We start from the raw sequence: 20,241 nt of genomic DNA, 5'->3' as shown, positions 1-20,241 counted from the left end.
TGCCCCTAAATGATGTGGGAGGGCAGAAGAAAGTTCAAACTACCTTTGTCGCTAACTTAGATTGTTAAATGTCTCGCCGCTGGTCTCCCTCTCTCTCTAGTCTTACTTTCCTCCATTCTGAGCCCTCTTCCCCCCAGGCCTGCCACCTCCCCACTCCTGTTAACCGAAGTGCATCCAGTGTTCTCTGTTGCTCTCAAGAGCAGAGGGTTGGGACTATCTCATGGGCTTTCGGGCGCCCTGCCTGCCCCTGCAGCCGCATTTCCTCTTCTCTCCCACGTGCTCAGCTGCAATCACAACCAATTACTTCCCACTTCCCACAGTTCTTCTTTCTTGCCTACTGGCCCCACTGACTTGAACATACATTCATCTCTTCTGCTTTTTCATCGGTCAGTTTTTATGCTGCTTATCCTTTAGGGGTTAGTTGAGCAGTTCTTTCTCTGAAAAAGCTTTGGGATCACCCAAAGCAGAAGCCACTGCCATTCTCTGCCCAACACCTGCTGTTTCTGCAGTCATAGCCCCCAATTAAGCACTGGTCTTCACAGAGGCTTTCTGCTCTCCCTTTAATTATTCTTCTAACTAGCTAAATTACCTGATTTCCAAGCTCATGACGTGGGGAGCACTAAATTAGAAGTGAGACTAGGGGCCATGGTCAACAGACACATGGGCTGAAGTAGAAATTAACAAGGAATACAGTCCGGCAGCAGAAGAGGACACTTAAAATAAGGAACTTAAAATTCTTCTTGGTATCTTCTTAGGTAGAAGCAGTAAGTCCTTTAGAGTTTCACCATTAATAGCATGCACCTGGGTGGTGCATCCGCTCTCACTCCCTCTCCCTCCGCCCTCCACTGTGCTCTCTCAAATATATAAATAAATCTTAAAAAAAAAAAAAATACAGTATGATAATGTCCAAAAAAGGTAACTCAGACCATCAAGAAAGGTGAGTCCAGGGGCACCTGGGTGGCTCAGTGGGTTAAAGCCTCTGCCTTCGGCTCAGGTCATGATCCCAGGGTTCTGGGATCGAGCCCTGCATCAGGCTCTCTGCTCGGCGGGGAGCCTGCTTCCCTTCCTCTCTCTCTGCCTGCCTCTACCTATTTGTGATCTCTGTCTGTCAGATAAATAAAATCTTTAAAAAAAAAAAAAAGGTGTGTCCAATCAAAGAATGAAACCATATTTGAAAGAATTCCAGCAAAGTAGTTAAAATAACATTTGATAATTTATAACATTAGATAATTGTTCTAGTATATTACTACCTCAGTATTCCCTGGTAATGTCAAAGTGACCATTTCTCTCCCAGATGTGTCTAACTTTGCATTTCCCTCCTCACTGAGGAGAAGTGATAGTAAATGCTGTTGTACATACATGGAATTCATAAAATATTTTGAAACTATACAGAATATAGGATTATACAGTTTACAGAATTTTTCAAATAGTATTTACTGAATTGGTAAATTATTTTATTGTCTCTTTGGTAACTTTTGCGATGTCTTTGTGTATGATAAAGCTGTCATTGTTATATTTCATAGATGCAAATCTACTGCTTTGATGCGGACCGATTTTCAAGTTTTGAGGAAGCAGTGAAAGGAAAAGGGAAGTTAAGAGCTTTATCCATTTTATTTGAGGTAATCATTATATATAGATCTAATGCTAACTTAATTCCTTCTTTAATCACATGATGTGATGTAACAAGGCATACTTTTTAACAAATACAAGTGCTCGCAGGTGGAATAAGTTGTGATCATTTTCAAACAGAACTACTCCTTGGCTGGTGTGTTTTTAAAAGGGGACCCTTGCAGGGCGCCTGGGTGGCTCAGTTGGTTGAGCAACTGCCTTCAGCTCAGGTCATGATCCCGGACTTCCAGGATTGAGTCCCGCATCAGGCTCCCAGCTCCTTGGGGAGTCTGCTTCTCCCTCAGACCTTCTCCTTTCTCATGCTCTCTCTCACTCATTCTCTCTCAAATAAATAATAAAAAAATTTTAAAAAATTATTGAGGACCCCAGAGAACTTTAAAAAAAAGGGGGGGGGAACTCTTGCATTCATTAATTGGGTGCGTCACTTCCAGCTGGAGCAAATGGTTCCAGGAGTGCGCAGATTTGCTTATGTGTACATGCAAAACATCATAATGATATAGAGCAGAGACTGGGAATCAGCATTTTTAAAGTGTATCCTTCTCAGTGGAAAACTTCAAAGGTAGCTGTTTTTTCTTTCTTTGTTTTTATCTTGCTGTGGAAAAAAAAGTATGCCTTGGGAGGATTTTACTTTTGGAGACTTAAAATGGAATTCACTAATCTTTTCATTTTATTGAAGAGTTAATCAAATATTTTATCCCATTCTTAGAGTGTCTCTTTTCTTTAATAGGTTGGAATAGAAGAAAATTTGGATTACAAAGCAATTATTGATGGAGTCGAGAGGGTTAGTCGTTTTGGTAAGCTGTTTGGAGAAATCTCTTTCTTCCAGATTTCTGTTTCAGATACATATGAATTTTTATTATATTGCAAAAATCAGTAATTCCAAAAGGAGGAAGGAAAGACCTTTTCAAAGAGGACCCATCTTTTTATACAATTTATACATGTCTCACTAAAGAACACTTTACCCTAAATTTTTGTCACGTAAAAATCATAAAATGTTAATGTAAGTAGGAAGTTGAAGTTTTCTAATTTTATTCTTGAAAATAATCTAATTACATCATGCATTTAAAATATATTTCTCTATGTCGGGTGCCTGGGTGGCTCCGTTGGTTAAGCGTCCGACTCTTGATTTTGGCTCAGGTTATGATTTCAGGTCTTGGGATCGAGCCCCAAGTTGGGCTCCATGCTCAGTGAGGAATCTCCTTAGGATTCTTTCTCTCACTCTCCCTCTGTGCCCCCCTTGCACTTGCCTATGTGCTCATGTGCACACGCTCTCTCTCAAATAAATAGATCTTTTAAAAAATAAAATGTGTTTATCTATTCTGCCTGCACTATCCATTTGTTAAAGACTCTAATTTATCATCTGAAACCAGTTAATTTTATAAAAATCATGTCTTAAAGTGAAAGGAGAATTGATACTCAAGTGAAAACTTATTTCCTGGTGGTTTCCTCGATAGTCCCTTTGCTTTACCATTATGACAGGGGTTTTTGGAAGAAGGCGAACACTTACATAGAAAAAAGATGCCATGTGCTTTGATACTGTTCTGCCTGCTGTCTCATGGATCTTGTCATTTGTCACAGCGAATACTGTAACAACATTGGCAAGAGACAGCAAACCTGTTATTATTGTTATTTTCTCTTTCGTAAGCATCCACATACACAGTATTAACGAGGCCCTGAGTTATTAATAAAATAAGGATTACTCATCTCCGGGAAGCTGCAAACTCTTGAAATTGGGAACCAAATTCATATAGATCCTTTTGGAAGGCTAAAGCCGGGTCTAGGATTGATTCATCTTTGTCAATCACATGTAAGGACCTTAATTGACAGAGCTTTTCAGAAGTCAGGAATTTGTGAACTCACTCAGCGCTGCTCTCATCGGGTTTTTCTGGAAGGTGCAATCAGCGCAAGATGGAAGCCGTTCTCTCCCTCTGTCCACTAGATTGCAAGGCTCAACACTGAATGCCGTAAGCCACTTAATGTTTCCCTCGTTTAGTCAGAAAGTGGATTCTATCAAGGCTGAAAGAAGGCAAACTGGCTTGCATTCCTACACTGAACCTGGCTAAAATATGAAGCCTGAATGTCCCCAGGCCTCGCATCAGCCCGTGGGGCCAACGAGAGTGGTGTTAACACTGGTTCATTAGTCCCGACTTGGGGCGCTGAGGCATCGAGGCTCCTTCTTGAGGCTTCTTCCGTGATTCCTGGGGCTCTCTAAAAGGGTCCTCTGAGGATCGTGTGAACTCAAGAACCACTTTGCTCATGTTCTTTGGCTAAAGTTTACTTGTTAATATTGACTCTCTGCAAGCCATTGAGAGAAGCACTTCATCAGAGCCCCTGCTGCCACTGAACAGCCTCCCTGAGAATCTGGATGACCAGCAGCGCGCCTCCGCCTCCAGCCTGGCTCTGCACATGGAAGCAGAACGTGCAGTCTCCCGCCTGCCTGGGAACACACCCTCATCCGCCTTCCATCACTCCGTGTTCTGTCTCCCCACCCTGCTACTTGTGCACCAACTTCTTCCTCCTCTTTTACCAGAAGATAGAATAACCCTCCCTGTGTGTCACCTCACCCACTAAATACTTAATATTTCGATGTATTTGCCGAGGACGCCTAAGCGTATACCGCTGGTCAGTGGGAGTGGAGCCAGGATGGAGCTCCTGGTCTGCCCACAGAGTTGTTCCACCACGTGGTGGAGATGTGTCTTAGTGGTACGTGCCCGTTTGATTTGAACGGTTATTAGATACGATCTGGACAAACTAAATAAGTCCTCCTAAAGGTAAATGTTTCTGTTTTGACTATTCTTAGACTCAATCTATTTCAGAGTCTAGAAAATCCACTTGTGCCCAATAAACTGAAGGCTTCCCAGGATCAGCCCTCAGCCATTGCTGCTGGGAGGCAAGAGGACTGAAGGCAGGGCCTCTCGTAGGCAGTGATACCGGAACTGGAGCAAAACTCCCAAATCCTGCTTCATATTCTCCATGTAATGTGAGTTCAACAAACCACACTTTCAACCGTCATCAGGATTATAAAATCTGTCTTATTCCCATGTGGGCTGATTATACATTTCCTGTATTCCTCTCCAAAAGACAAACCCATTTCCCATTCCTTCCCTCCCTCCTACCTGTCATTCCCTTCCTTCCACCACACCTGCTCTATGTTAGGCATTGTCCTACCCTTGGAGTGGAGAGAGAGAGGGTGAGGTTATATCAATACAAAGATAGCATATTAATGTTCCATAAGCAGAGTCCAGAGAAAAAGAGAACTGTTGGTTAAATTCTTTTCAAGTCACAAAGGAAGAGACACACCCCAGGTAACATCATCGCTGATTCTCAAATGGGTGTTATCGTTAGAATGGTTTCTGGTTGTTTCTTAATCACAAATTTAGCCCAGGAATTTGTATACCGAAAAGTCCTCTCAGACGGTGTTGACATGGCACCATCTTAAATCTTATTGTCCTAAGTAGTAAGAGTTGTCTTTTTTTTAAAACATTTTTTAAATTTAAATTCAATTAATTAACATATATTATTGGTTTCTGAGGTCTGTGATTCATCAATTTTATATTACACCCAGTGCTCATTACATCACATGTCATCCTTGATGCCCGTCCCCCAGCCACCCCATCCCTCTCACCCCCCTCCCCTCCAGCAACCCTCAGTTTGTTTCCTCTGATTAAGTCTCTTTTGGTTTGTCTCCCTCTCTGGTTTCATCTTGTTTTATTTTTTCCTCTCTTCCCCTAAGATCCTCTGTTTTGTTTCTTAAATTCCACAGTAAAAGTTGGTTTTAACTATTTAGTGGCTCTTCCCAGGTGCTTGACCCTGTTGTGGTCTTTGTCTTTATCTCTGTGACTCTCTCCCCACTCATCTTCCCTCTCCTTCTCTCAGCAACCTATAAAAGGGGAGCTGCTGACTGATTGGTTAGTCACCAGCATACGTTCAAATGAACAGTGACTGAATGATCACAAATACAGCAGCATCGAGTCAGGTGTGATTCTAGCCTGTGTTCACTCACAGTAGTGAGGTGATTCAGATGAAGCAAATGTTTTTACTAGACACATATTCAAAAAATCACCTTATTCCAGTTTTCACAGAAGACAGTAGTCTAATCAAAAAGCTCTACGGTAACGGCAGGGATGTCTGTTATCACCACTGCTATTCAACATAGTACTAGAAGTCCTAGCCTCAGCAATCAGACAACAAAAAGAAATTAAAGGCATCCAAATCGGCAAAGAAGAAGTCAAACTATCACTCTTTGCAGATGATATGATACTATATGTGGAAAACCCAAAAGCCTCCATTCCAAAACTGCTAGAGCTCGTACAGGAATTCAGTAAAGTGTCAGGATATAAAGTCAATGCCAGAAATCAGTTGCATTTCTTTACACCAACAACAAGACAGAAGAAAGAGAAATTAAGGAGTCAATCCCATTTACAATTTCACCCAAAACCATAAGATACCTAGGAATAAACCTAACCAAAGAGGCAAAGAATCTATACTCAGAAAACTATGAAGTACTCATGAAAGAAATTGAGGAAGACACAAAGAAATGGAAAAATGTTCCATGCTCATGGATTGGAAGAACAAATATTGTGAAAATGTCTATTCTACCTAAAGCAATCTACACACTTAATGCAATTCCTACCAAAATCCGATCCATTTTTTTCAAAGAAATAGAACAAATCTTAAAATTTATATGGAACCAGAAAAGACCTCAAATAGCCAAAGGAATATGGAAAAAGAAAGCCAAAGTTGGTGGCATCACAATTCCAGACTTCAAGCTCTATTACAAAGCTGTCATCATCAAGACAGCATGGTACTGGCACAAAAACAGACGCATAGATCAATGGAACAGAATAGAGAGCCCAGAAATAGACCCTCAACTCTATGGTCAACTAATCTTCGACAAAGCAGGAAAGACTGTCCAATGGAAAAAAGACAGCCTCTTCAACAAATGGTGCTGGGAAAATTGGACAGCCACATGCAGAAAAATGAAATTGGATCACTTCCTTACACCACACACGAAAATAGACTCAAAATGGAGGAAGGACCTCAATGTGAGAAAGGAATCCATCAAAATCCTTGAGGAGAGCACAGACAGCTCTTTGACCTCAGCCGCAGCAGCTTCTTCCTAGGAACATCGCCAAAGGCAAGGGAAGCAAGGGCAAAAATGAACTTTTGGGATTCATCAAGATCAAAAGCTTTTGCACAGCAAAGGAAACAGTTAACAAAACCAAAAGACAACTGACAGATTGAGAGAAGATATTTGCAAACAACTTATCAGATAAAGGGCTAGTATCTAAAATCTATAAAGAGCTTAGCAAACTCAATACCCAAAGAACAAACCATCCAATCAAGAAATGGGCAGAGGACATGAACAGACCTTTCTGCAAAGAAGACATCCAGATGGCCAACAGACACATGAAAAAATGCTCCACATCTCTCGGCATCAGGGAAATACAAATCAAAACCACAATGAGATACCACCTCACACCAGTCAGAATGGCTAAAATTAACAAGTCGGGAAATGACAGATGCTGGCGAGGTTGTGGAGAAAGGGGAACCCTCCTACACTGCTGGTGGGAATGCAAGCTGGTGCAGCCACTCTGGAAAACAGTGTGGAGGTTCCTCAAAAAACTGAAAATAGAGCTACCCTATGACCCAGCGATTGCACTGCTGGTTATATATCCTAAAGATACAAACGTGGTGCTCCGAAGGGGCACATGCACCCGAATGTTTATGTCAGCAATGTCCACAATAGCCAAACTATGGAAAGAACCTAGATGTCCATCAACAGATGAATGGATAAAGAAGATGTGGTATATATATATATATATATATATATATATATATATATATATGAATACTATGCATCCATCAAATGAAATCTTGCCATTTGCGACAACGTGGATGGAACTAGAGGGTATTATGCTTAGCGAAGTGAGTCAGTCGGAGAAAGACAACTATCATATGATCTCCCTGATATGAGGAAGTGGAGATGCAACATGGGAGGTTTGGGAGGTAGGAAAATAAAAAATAAAAGAATATGGGATCGGGAGGGAGACAAACCATAAAAGACTCAATCAAAAAACAGACTGAGTGTTGCTGGGGGGAGTGAGGATGGGATAGTGTGGTGGGGATATGGACATTGGGGAGGGTATGTGCTATGGTGAGTGCTGTGAAGTGTGTAAACCTGGCGAGTCACAGACCTGTACCCCTGGGGATAAAAACACATTATATGTTTATTTAAAAATTTAAAAATTAAACATTTTTTTTAAAAAAATCTCTACTGTAACTGAAAAGTCCTGTGTTATTCAAGATGGAAGACAGATATTTAGGATATGTATGTAAATGACATTTTATTTTATTTTAATTTTTTTTAAAGATTTTATTTATTTATTTGACAGAGAGAGCACAAGTAGGCAGAGAGGCAGGCAGAGAGAGGGAGGGAGGCAGGCTCCCCGCTGAGCAGAGAGCCCGATGTGGGGCCCTATCCCAGGACTCTGAGATCATGACCTGAGCTGAAGACAGAGGCTCAACCCACTAAGCCACCCAGGTGCCCCTGTAAATGACATTTTAAAAATAAGGTACAAAACAGCATTTCAAGAAGATTCTCTATTTCACCATCCCTATTCAGATCTCACCTCTTCCTTTTCTGGCTTCTAGCTTTCCTGGTGTCATTTCATTTCCCGCCTAATTTAGCAGTGAGTCAATATTTGGGTTCTTACTTAATTAGTATTCTCCACATCCACATTTCCACAGAACATTTGTAGGATACATTTCGTTTTCAGCAGAAAAAAGAAACAATTGCAGCACACTGATGATTAAGGAGGCTATTTAATCACAACATTTTTCGGATATTAGAAGCATAAATCTGAAAATGGGAAACATTCACATATTAAAAATATTTTTCTCAGTTTCAGGGAACCTGAATCCAAGTCTGAATTCTGATCATCTCAGGTTGATATTAAAAAGAGAGGGGGATATACTTTTGGAAGTTACTAATGAATCCACGAAATGGAGCATAACCTGAATTTTCTAATGGGTTAAAATTAGATTTAGGTTGTGTATACACGACATTATCAATTCAGCCAAGCAGATTTTTAAATTCAGACTGAAAGCAGTTATCTATAATTTTAATTATTACCAGCATCTCTCCTTCCTTCAAGAGTTTCTGGATTGTAGAAAAATTAACATTCAATAATTTATTTTTAAATGGAATTTTCTTTTTCTTTGAGGCTTTCTGGATATGTCCATTCTTCATGGAGTTTAGAGCTAAAATAGAGTATTAAAATAATATAGGCAGGTTATTATACTTTATAATATGGAAAGTGGGTTCAAAAATACTAACATATCCCAAAGGCTTCCCCCTACTTCAGGGTTTCAACGTGGGCTGCAGGGTTAAATCACCTGGAGATGCTTTCTTGAAAATGTAAATGCCCGGGCCCTTCTGCAAGAGATTTAAATTAATATGGTCTAGGGTGGCGTCTGGAACACTCATTTTTTGTTCTGTTTTGTTTTGTTTTTTAAATCTCCCCAGATTATTCGAATAAGGGATTAAAGTGTTAACCGGCAGTGGGTTGTGGAATTTCTCAGTTCTTGTCTTCTTGAGGGAAAGAATTCAGTCAAGAGACCCGAGAGAGATTTGAAGTAGCAAAGTTTTGTTTTTCACTTAGCAAAAATGGACAGTGCATTCCTGAGGGAGAGGAGCGGGCTGACCCGAGGATGGGTGGAAACGCGCAGAGTTTCTCACTACGTTCTTCTATGGGGGGTTATCTGGTCTCCTCCCGCCCATTTCATCATTATCCCTCTACCCTTGGACCCGCCTTGGTTTCCTCTGCTCCCACTTTTCCCCGCAATTTAATCATTTTCCCCTGAGTGCCTAAACGCAACCCTGACCGCAATGCAAAGGATATTATAATGATACTATAACAGCGTCAGGGCTCCTAGCGGCCTCGGTCTTTCTGAAGTCCGCATGCTCCAAAGTTGAGGCAGTCCCTGTAGCAGGGGTGTCCTGCTTATCAGTCTGTGCAGTAGAGCATAAGGGGTTGGTGTGAGAGCGATGGGGTGGTTCCCTGGGCGGAGGAGGCCCCTCCTGGTCAGGACTAACTGTCCACTCTAACAGAACTGCCCTGCACGGTGCCACCCCACTAAAGCTAGATTAAATTGGATTCAGAGACTACTTGATGACTTAAGTCTCCTGGAGGGAACAGAGGACATGCATTGGGCTAGATAGGACAGGAAAATGAGTTAGACCCAGATCTCGCTGGCAAGCAGATTGCTGCTGATACGAGTGAGGGCTGGTACACAAAAAGCTAAGTGGCCAAGACAGTGCTTTAGAAAAGTGCCGTGGGAGAGGTCCGAAAGCGAATATGGGGCGACTCAAGGAGAAAGATTGTTTCAGACTGTAGGGCCAGATGGCCTTCTTAGGAAAGCTCTACCAATTCTTTAATAGGAATTCTCTATTCTGGATACAAGATAGAAAACAAATACTATTGTATATATAAATAAAATCAGTATTTATTATCCTATATGTTGTATCCAGAATATGCTTTCCACTCTTTATCTTACCGTTTATTTCCTCAATAGTAGCTATTGATAAACAGATCTTAATTATCATGTATTAAAATTTGTTGCTTTTCTCTTTACGATTAATACTTTTTGTGTGCCATTTCAGAAATCTCAGCCTACCTTAAGGTTATAAAAATACTTTTCTGTTTTCCTCTAAAAGCTTTAGTATTCTGTTCACATTTAGATCTACAATCTATTTAGAACTCATTGTTCTTACCTTGTGAAGTAGGGAATCGTGATTCTCTTTTTTCCATAAGGATATCCAATTGATATATCACTGTTTACTGAAAAGGCCCTCCATTCCAACTACATAATAATTTCTCCTGTCCTAAATCAAGTGACCATATATGTATGGGTCTGGGTTCCCTATTCTCTTTCATTAATCTCTTGGTCTATCTTTGCATGAATATTTCATTATCATGATCTCTATAGTTTTATATAACAGATCTTCCTACCTGGTCATGAAATTTCTCCAGTTACTTTGCTATTGCTCAAGAATGTCTTAACTTTTATTTCCATTACCATTTAAATTTTAAAATCAACATGTCAGTAAATACACACACATACATACGTGTACAAAAGTCTCTGGGATTTTGATATTTGATTTGTTGACTCCATAAATCAGTTTGGGGACAATCAGTACCTTCACAATACTAAATCTTCCTATCCATGAACTTGGCATTTCCTATCATTTTAAGGTTTAATCTAATTCTTTCAAGAAAATTTTGTAATTTTCAATCTAGATGTTGTATACATCATTTGTTAGATTTACTTGTATTTGATATTTTGTTATGAGATATATTGTTTTAAATTTCATTTTCTATTGCTTGATATTGGTACATAGAAATATAATTAATTTTGGTATATTGATCTTATGTACAGTGACTTTACTAAATAAATTTACTAATTCTAAGCCTGCAAATTCTTTTCAGTATTTTACACGCACAATCATGTATTTGCAAAATGCAGTGGTATCATTTCATCATATCCAATCTTTATGACTTTTTTCTTTTTCTTACTATATTGTGCTGGCGTAGTCCTCCAGTTCAGTGTTAATTAGAAATTGTGACAGCAGGATTTTTTTTTGTTTCATTCTATATCTCTAGGGGGAAACCTTGCCCAATAAGTCATTTTTAAATACATCATTTATTATAGGCTTTGGAAGATAATTTTCACCAGAATAAGGTTTTATTTTTGTTTTCCACAAACTGATATTAAGTCTTCTCAAACGATTTTACTGTATCTATTAAGATGGTTATATGATTTCTGAATATCTTTTTTCCTGAATATCTTTTATATTGAAAATAACCTCTCCAGCCTCTTGGTAGTGTAAAGTTGAAACATTTAACCCTATCTGGTGATACATACAAAGACATTCAGAATATGTTGGTTTTATCACCATTTTTGAATATATCTAAAATATTCTTAAAATTTCATTTATTAAATTTATTAACAAACCTGATGTCTCTGTTTCATAGAAGCTTTGAACTTCTAAGTTCCAGTATTGATTCCAACTGAGATATGTGTTGTTACTTCTTTGTAGGGAAACAGGCTGCATTAGATCCCTTCGTATTGCTGAACCTTCTGCCAAACTCAACTGACAAGTATTACACTTACAATGGCTCATTGACATCGCCTCCCTGCACAGACACTGTTGACTGGATTATTTTTAAAGATACAGTTACCATCTCTGAAAGCCAGGTAATCTTGGAATTTCAAACAAATGCAGTAATTTGAAGCAATTTAAAAATAATTGTTTTCTAAGCTTTGCTACTGAATATCTGTTTTAAAGCATTTACCGATGCCTTTGAAGCAGATACATTAAATTGTATGTTAAATGATCTTTTTTCCAGTTGGCTGTTTTTTGTGAAGTTCTTACAATGCAACAGTCTGGTTATGTCATGCTGATGGACTACTTACAAAATAATTTTCGAGAACAACAATACAAGTTCTCTAGGCAGGTGTTTTCCTCATATACTGGAAAGGAAGAGATTCATGAAGCAGGTATGTACTGAAATATAATTTTCCTACTACTTTTATAGATTCAGTGTTATAGGAAGTAATTGCGGAATAACGGAAAATATACAAGACTTAGATTTTTAGAAATATTTGATTATTAGCTTTATAGCTTTAGGTAAGCTATTTAAGTTCTCTGAATCTCAGTTACCACATTTATAAAATAACATTTAAAAACAGCTGTTCTGGGGCACCTGGGTGGCTCAGTCCACTAAGTGACCTTCTGCTCAGGTCATGATCCCAGGGTCCAGAGACTGAAGCCTGCATTGTGGGATCAACCCTCATAGTGAGCTCCCTGCTTCTCCTTCTCCCGCTGCCCCTCCCCACGGCTTGTGCTCTCTTTCTCACTCTGCCCTCTCTCTCTCAAATAAATAAACAAAATCCTTAAAAAACATTAAAAAATAGAAATAAAAACAACTGTTCTTGCGGCGCCTGCGTGGCTCCATCAGTTAAGTGTCCCCCTTTTGTTTTGGCTCAGGTCATGATCTCAGGATCATGAGACTGAGCCCCGATGGCAGGGTCTGCACTTTTGCAGCCTGTTTGAGATTCTAAATGAATGAATGAATGAATAAATAAATTAATAAATAAATAAAGCGAGCTGTTCTTCCCCACACATATAACCCCATTTTGCAGGTGAGAAATACTGAGATCCAGTAAGGAAAGTGATTTTTTAAAACACACAGTAATAGATGGCAAAGCCACAAACGCCAACGTCCAAATTCACTTTACGGTGTTTGTGCTAAGAGCTCTAGGAAATGAGTGGATAAGGGGCTGAGGTGCGCAGAGTTTGGGGAGAGCGCTTCTGCTTGGGGTGGTCAAGGGCCTGTCTGAGAGAATGGCATTTGAGCTGAGTTCTGGCGTATGATTGGGGTTTTATTTTTTTTATTTATATATTTTTTAAAATATTTTACTTATTTATTTGACAGAGATCACAAGTAGACAGAGAGGCAGGCAGAGAGAGAGAGAGGGAAGCAGGCTCGCTGCTGAGCAGAGAGCCCGATGCGGGACTCCATCCCTGAGATCATGACCTGAGCCAAAGGCAGGGGCCTAACCCACTGAGCCACCCAGGCGCCCTGATTGGGGTTTTAAAGCCCTCATCTTTATGTGGGCAGCTCTGAGGGGAGAGCATAGCATGCAGCAGAGAATGAAAGCAAACACACTGAATCAGTAATGAATAAAAAGGGAGTCTTTCCTTCAGTTTTTCTTTAGGGGAAAAGAAGTTTGTTAGGCCCAAGCAATGGAGAGGACATGAGGGGCAAGTCTCCACACTGCCCTCTGTGTCCTTTGAAGTTGACCCACAGTCAAAAGCCTTTGAAAATGTCCAGAGGACACAATCAGATGCATCTACTGACTTCTCCTTTTCGGTTTACATGGAGAGTGGACTGGTTGATGAAAGAAATAGGTGAAGTGGCCTTTGTTTTGCAGATTTGAAATATTTCCAAGGACATGGCCTTCTTTGATCTCAGCTGTACAGTGAATTCTTGGCCATCTATAATATTAATCTAATAATCATCTGCTTTTGAAAATTAGCATTAAAACAGCATGCTTTTATTATTTCAATGTAATGTTTGTGAGAATTATTTATCCTTTAACAACAACAGTGAAACAGAGCACAAGACAGCAGTGATGAATAAGCTACATTTAACATGACCATAAATTTCTAATTGAGTTGTCTCAAAGTGAAGAAATTTCATTGTATTTCTACCAGCAATACTAAATACTATAACATTCTGTCTGGTAAATAATAGACAATTGATTAGGAAAAAAAAAACTACATTTAATCATCTCCTTTTAGAAAGTACAATAGATTAAGTAGCAAATGAAGTAAGTTTGTTTGTTTGTTTTAGATTTTTGTTTATTTATTTGACAGACAGAGATCACAAGTAGGCAGAGAGGCAGGCAGAGAGAGAGGAAGGGAAGCAGGCTCCCCTCTGAGCAGAGAGCCCAATGCGAGGCTGAATCTCAGGACCCTAGGATCATGACCTGAGCCGAAAGCAGAGGCTTAACCCACTGAGCCACCCAGGCGCCCCGAAATAAATATTTTTCTTTGCTATGTACTTTTGTCAATTGTATTTCATTAAAACTCTTCAATGGCTTTCCACTGACTCTAGAATGAAATCCAAACCATTCAGCATTGCATGGTCCTGCAGAGCACTTCCTAGCCAGGTTTAATTCTCTGCCATGAGCTTCCTATTCTTTTACCGAATGAACTGTTTGATGTCCCCTGAAGATGGACAACCAGCTTCTCCCACGTTACGTATTACATGCTGTTTCCTTGCCATGGCATGTTCTTCCCATCTGTCTATACTTGCTTGCCTCCTCCTCATTCTTCAAGACTCAAGCAGACTTTGCATCACCGAGTCTATCTCTGAGTCTCTCTGAGACCATCTGTGAGTCTCTCTCCATCCTCATCAAGTGGGATGGGCAGTCATGAAGGTCATGGCCACAGAGTACAAAGTCAGTGATGCTTGTCTGGTGTCGTGTCATGTTCTGTGCATCGTATTTGCCACAGTATGACAATTGTCCGTTTACATACTCGTCTCCTCCATTGGACACTGAGCCCTGTGAAAGAAGTAAGTAAGTCTTTACCTCCATCGAGGGGCTAACATAATGCTCTCATTCCCCAAATACTCACTGAATGACGGAAAGAATCCATTTTCATATAATAAAAACATAACAGGAGTGCCTGGGTGGCTCAGTTGGTAGGACGTGCAACTCCGTCTCGGGGACTTGAGTTCAAGGCTCACATTGGGCATGGAGCCTACCTTAAAAAAAAGGAAAAAAAGACATTGGCTTTTTTCACAAACTGGAACAACTGAATTCTTAGTTTTCCCATCATGAGTATTTGCATTCAACAAATCTTTATTATCATTTGCCATGGACATATTATGATGGTTTTCTTCTTAATAGATACATTATCCCCCTTCTCCTTTTTTGGGACTGAATTTGAGAATAAAAATTAAGGAATTGTGTTTATGTTCAGGATTTAATCTTTATTAAATTTAATCTGAAAATAAGTTTTTACTACATGAACATTATTAAAAAGGCAGGAAACACAGATAAACAAACAGGAAAAAATTAAAATTCCCTGTAATGTCACCACTCAGACATAACCACTATAAGGATTTTGGTGAATATCCTTCTAGGACTTTCTCTTAAATCAAAAATATATTCTTCTGGGGCACCTGGGTGGCTCAGTTGGTTGAGCGACTGCCTTGGGCTCAGGTCATGATCCCGGACTTCCAGGATCGAGTCCCGCATCGGGCTCCCAGCTCCTTGGGGAGTCTGCTTCTCTCTCTGACCTTCTCCTCTGTCATACTCTCTCTCACAAATAAATAAATAAAACTTAAAAAAAATATATATATATGTATATTCTTCTAACTCACAAAAATGAGACTTACTACCTATATGTTTGTTGATTTTTTTTTACTCAATGATACAAATATATCATTAATGTACCATTCTTAATTTTGTGTAGTATCCCATTGTATTGTCGTAAGAATTTACTAAACCAGTTCCTCAATTTTCGATACTCAGGTTTTTGTTTTTGTTTTTTTTAAATATTTTATTTATTTGACAGAGAGAAATCACAACTAGCAGAGAGGCAGGCAGAGAGAGAGGAGGAAGCAGGCTCCCCACGGAGCAGACAGCCCGATGCGGGACTTGATCCCAGGACCCTGGGATCATTACCTGAGCCGAAGGCAGAGGCTTTAACCCACTGAGCCACCCAGGCGCCCCATCGACACTCAGGTTTTATTTATATAGTTTGATTTTATAAATATCTAGCATCCTCATTTTGACCAGGAGAAAAGGGTGGCATGAAAATTGTCACAATTCAGCCTTCAGTAAATACACTGTGGAAAAATATATTTTGCAAAAAACATTGCAAATAATTGCAAAAACCGTGTGAGGTCTGTATGTCTATGTAAGCTCCTTGAGGGTAGAGATTAAGCCTTATTCATTTTTGTGTTCATAGCAGGAACTCAATGAGCGTTTGGGAATGAATACATATTTTATCAGCACTTCAGTCCTCTATTTTTGCATTTTTATGTAGAGCTGCCATTTATTAGAGACATTTCTTTTTAGCATCATGGAATGGACACTGGCCCTTCTAAGAATCACAGAATTTAATAGAACTTTAAAGGAGTTAGTAAAAACTGTCTTTTAGATAATGAGGAGCATGTGTGAATCACCATACAAACACAGCATGAGTGTAAAGTAGGTGAAGTTCAAGGTCATTCCATACCTCCCAGGCACCAGATGCTTTCCTGCTGCCTTCTTAGCAAGTTTCTCCCACTAAGAAGCAAGGACATCCTGCAGCACAGTGGGGAAGACTCTGGGTTTTAAAGTCAAGTAGACTTCTGGTATCAAATCTTGCTGTCCAGTGTTTATTCGTTAAATAAAAATTGTCAAGTTACAGGACGCCTGAGTGGCTCAGTGAGTTAAGCATCTGACTCTTGATTTTGGTTGCGGTCTTGATCTCTGGGTCGTGAGATTGAGGCCCCCCTTCGGGTTCAGCGCTCGGAAGGGAGTCTGCTTAAGATCTGTCCCTCTCCCACCGCACCTCCCCCCTGCTCAGGCTCACACTCTCTCTCTTTCTCTCTCAAATACATAAATAAACTATTAAAAAATTGTTAAGTTACTTCACCTATAAAATTAGAGTTAAAAAGGGCACTTTGGGGGCACCTGGGTGACTCAGTGGGTTAAGCCGCTGCCTTTGGCTCAGGTCATGATCTCAGGATCCTGGGATCAAGTCCCACATCAGGCTCTCTACTCAGCAGGGAGCCTGCTTCCCCCTCTCTCTGCCTGCCTCTCTGCCTACTTGTGATCTCTCTGTCAAATAAATAAATTATATCTTTAGAAAAAAAAAGGCACTTTGTTGTGAAGTTTAAATGGGCTAAAGTTTGCAAAGCGGTACAGTCCCTTAAACATAATGTGTCCCAGTCTTAGAGCTACTATTAACATAATGTGTGTATATACACACTCGTGTGTGTGTGTGTGTGTGTGTGTGTGTGTGTGCACATACATATGGGGCAAGCAATAACAACAAGTTGGGGCGCCATTCAGTTTTCCATGTTTAAGGCTTTTGTTTGTTGAATAAAATCATAAATGCAGTTCAGATCTCATTTGCTAGCCTTGTAATATATTCAATGCAGATTTTCTTTTTCTTTTTCAAGATTTTATTTATTTATTCATGAGAGACAGAGAGAGAGGGGGAGAAGCAAACTTCCCACTGAACAGGGAGCCTGATGCGGGACTCGATTCCAGGACCCTGGGATCATGACCTGAGTCGAAGGCAAACACTTAACCATCTGAGCCATCTAGGTGCCCCAGTGCAAACTTTCTTTAAAAAAAAAAAGTACACACACACACACACACACACACACACACATATAGTGCTTTTCAAGACAGGTTTGCATGAAAGAATGTCGCTGTAGCCTAATATTGTATTTGAGCTGCGAGAAATTTTCTGTACTTTCCTGAAAAATGTCATGATGAATTAAACATCAGTAGACTCACCTTCTTGAAGGTCAGTAATTTTAAATAGTATTCGTTAAGGTCACGTGAATGTTAACACTGTGCTTCAACTACATGCAGAAAAGTGATCTGAAGATTATTTACTTCTTAGATGGTTGTATATTTTGTTGATGAAGTTACCATGTGTCCCTAAAAAAGACTGACTGAATTAGGTAGAGTCTGAAAGATTCATTTCGGCTCCTTATCTAAAGTGAGTAATGCAGTCATTGAGAGGTACAGATCGGTGGCGGATCATTTCTAGTTACTATTTTTAACATTTGTGGCAATGTTTACGTGTAGTTTCATTAAGATCTGCTGCTCCCTGAGGGGAAATCATGACCTTAATATTGGTTGTCTTCTGAGTCTGTAAATCTTCAAGTTCTTTGTAACGAAGTCATCAAAACACCTGTCTCAGTATTTTTTGAAGTACGGCTCGTCCGCCCCAGAGGAGGGTATGGTGGGTTTATCAGTGTGTATCACAAAGTACTTTTGTCATGGGCTGTGTTGAACTGCACCAAACGTCAGCTCATTGGGAACTAACTCGGTAAAATCTAGTGACATCTTAGGTAATTGTGACCTTTTCTCTGCCACTCCCCAAGAATCACCATTTTGTCTTTTCACCTGCGTCCACAGTCTTAGCCCTAGTCCGTGGAGCTAGGGCCGGACCTTCTCCGTCAGGCAATCAGTCCTTGCTCCAAATCAGGCACTTAGAACAGCAAAGGTGGAAGGAGACTCGTTATCTCCCTTGGCCATCAGCATCAACTTCTGTGCTTGGCTGAGAGACTTGTCACAGCTGGAGTTGTCATACTCTCTTCATCTGTATTTCTCCTTCTTTGTTTATTTTCCTTTTCTTTTTCCACTTTTTTCCTTTTCCCTTTTAACACTCAGTGCTTCAGTCTTTGGTACTCGCTCTGCAAGTCATGTGTGTTCCTCTGTGTGGGGCATTCACTCTCCATTTAAGCTCACGGAAGTCGTGAGAACACACATGACCTTGTATCAGCTGCAAGTTGGTGAAACTTTTGCAACTCTAAGGGGGGAAAACGTGTAATTTTGAAAGCACAGCCAAACTTGATCTCAATGGCATATATTTTTTATTTATTTCTTATTTTTTTATAAACATATAATGTATTTTTATCCCCAGGGGTACAGGTCTGTGAATCACCAGGTTTACACACTTCACAGCACTCACCATAGCATATACCCTCCCCAATGTCCATAACCACACCACCCTCTCCCTAACCCCCTCTCCCCCCAGCAACCCCCAGTTTGTTTTGTGAGATTAAGAGTCACTTATGGTTTGTCTCCCTCCCAATCCCATCTTGTTTCATTTATTCTTCTCCTACCCCCCTAACCCCCCATGTTGCATCTCCATGTCCTCATATCAGGGAGATCATATGACAGTTGTCTTTCTCCGATTGACTTATTTCACTAAGCATGATACCCTCTAGTTCCATCCACGTCGTCGCAAATGGCAAGATTTCATTTCTTTTGATGGCTGCATAGTATTCCATTGTGTATATATACCACATCTTCTTTATCCATTCATCTGTTGATGGACATCTAGGTTCTTTCCATAGTTTGGCTATTGTAGACATTGCTGCTATAAACATTCGGGTGCACGTGCCCCTTTGGATCACTACGTTTGTATCTTTAGGGTAAATACCTAGTAGTTCAATTGCTGGGTCATAGGGTAGTTCTATTTTCAACTTTTTGAGGAGCCTCCATGCTGTTTTCCAGAGTGGTTGCACCAGCTTGCATTTGCACCAACAGTGTAGGAGGGTTCCCCTTTCTCCGCATCCTCGCCAGCATCTGTCATTTCCTGACTTGTTAATTTTAGAATAGCATATTTTTTTTTTACAAGTTTCTTTTGCATTCTTTTAAAAAGGGGTCTAGGACATAGAAACTCAAAGCACCCATTACATTTAAGAGCTTATAAATTTAAATGTTAGCAACTGTCATAGGAATGAGCTGCCTAAAGGCAAGAAGAGTGCCATCTTTATTTGTATGTTCAGAGTGCCTGGAACCAAGGAGATGGGCATTGAATGTTAAAAATTGGTTTTGAAGTCAGAACACTTATAGCTCCCTTACAAAGAAAACTATATCTTCGTTCTTTCCATGTGAGCAGACTTTGCATTTGTACTGAGGCATTTACTTGTATTCTGTGTGACTTGACATGGACCCCAGATTTGTCACAGCCTGGCTCATTGCCAAGGGCTGCAAGAACCAGATTCTCCTTCTTGGCCAGTGTTCTTGAAAGAATCCATCACTGTGACCCAGATCACGTGCAGCTTGTGGAAAGGAATCAGGCATGGGATTCAGTCCTAAAGAAGGAAATGAGGCCACAGTATGGTTCTGAATTCCCCATAATCAAGGAAATTATTTTTTTGTTACTGTCTTATTCTGTCACTCAGTAGCTTGTATTTGGTGTCTGAGTAAATGTTGATCTGAAAACCCTTCCTTGATTTTCAATCCAGATGATGTGATGTATAGAGTATATATCCTTCTAATATGATAAGCAAA

At 40.0% G+C, this 20,241-nt stretch overlaps 1 protein-coding gene across 4 annotated transcripts in view; it reads left to right on the top strand.

The window, feature by feature from the left end:
- Positions 1–20,241, top strand: part of PTPRZ1 (protein tyrosine phosphatase receptor type Z1) — a 181,579-nt gene that overhangs the window by 97,372 nt on the left and 63,966 nt on the right. For all 4 annotated transcript variants that reach the window (XM_046021050.1, XM_046021049.1, XM_046021048.1 and 1 more), the window contains exons 5-8: positions 1,524–1,619; positions 2,357–2,423; positions 11,732–11,889; positions 12,042–12,192. In XM_046021050.1, coding sequence (XP_045877006.1) covers positions 1,524–1,619; positions 2,357–2,423; positions 11,732–11,889; positions 12,042–12,192 — 472 coding nt within the window. The remainder of the gene's footprint in view (positions 1–1,523; positions 1,620–2,356; positions 2,424–11,731; positions 11,890–12,041; positions 12,193–20,241) is intronic.

Source organism: Meles meles, chromosome 10 (assembly GCF_922984935.1).
Source record: "Meles meles chromosome 10, mMelMel3.1 paternal haplotype, whole genome shotgun sequence".
Classification (NCBI taxonomy): Eukaryota; Metazoa; Chordata; class Mammalia; order Carnivora; family Mustelidae; genus Meles; species Meles meles.
Note: the sequence above shows the minus strand (reverse complement) of the source record. Positions and strands in the feature narration are given on the sequence as shown.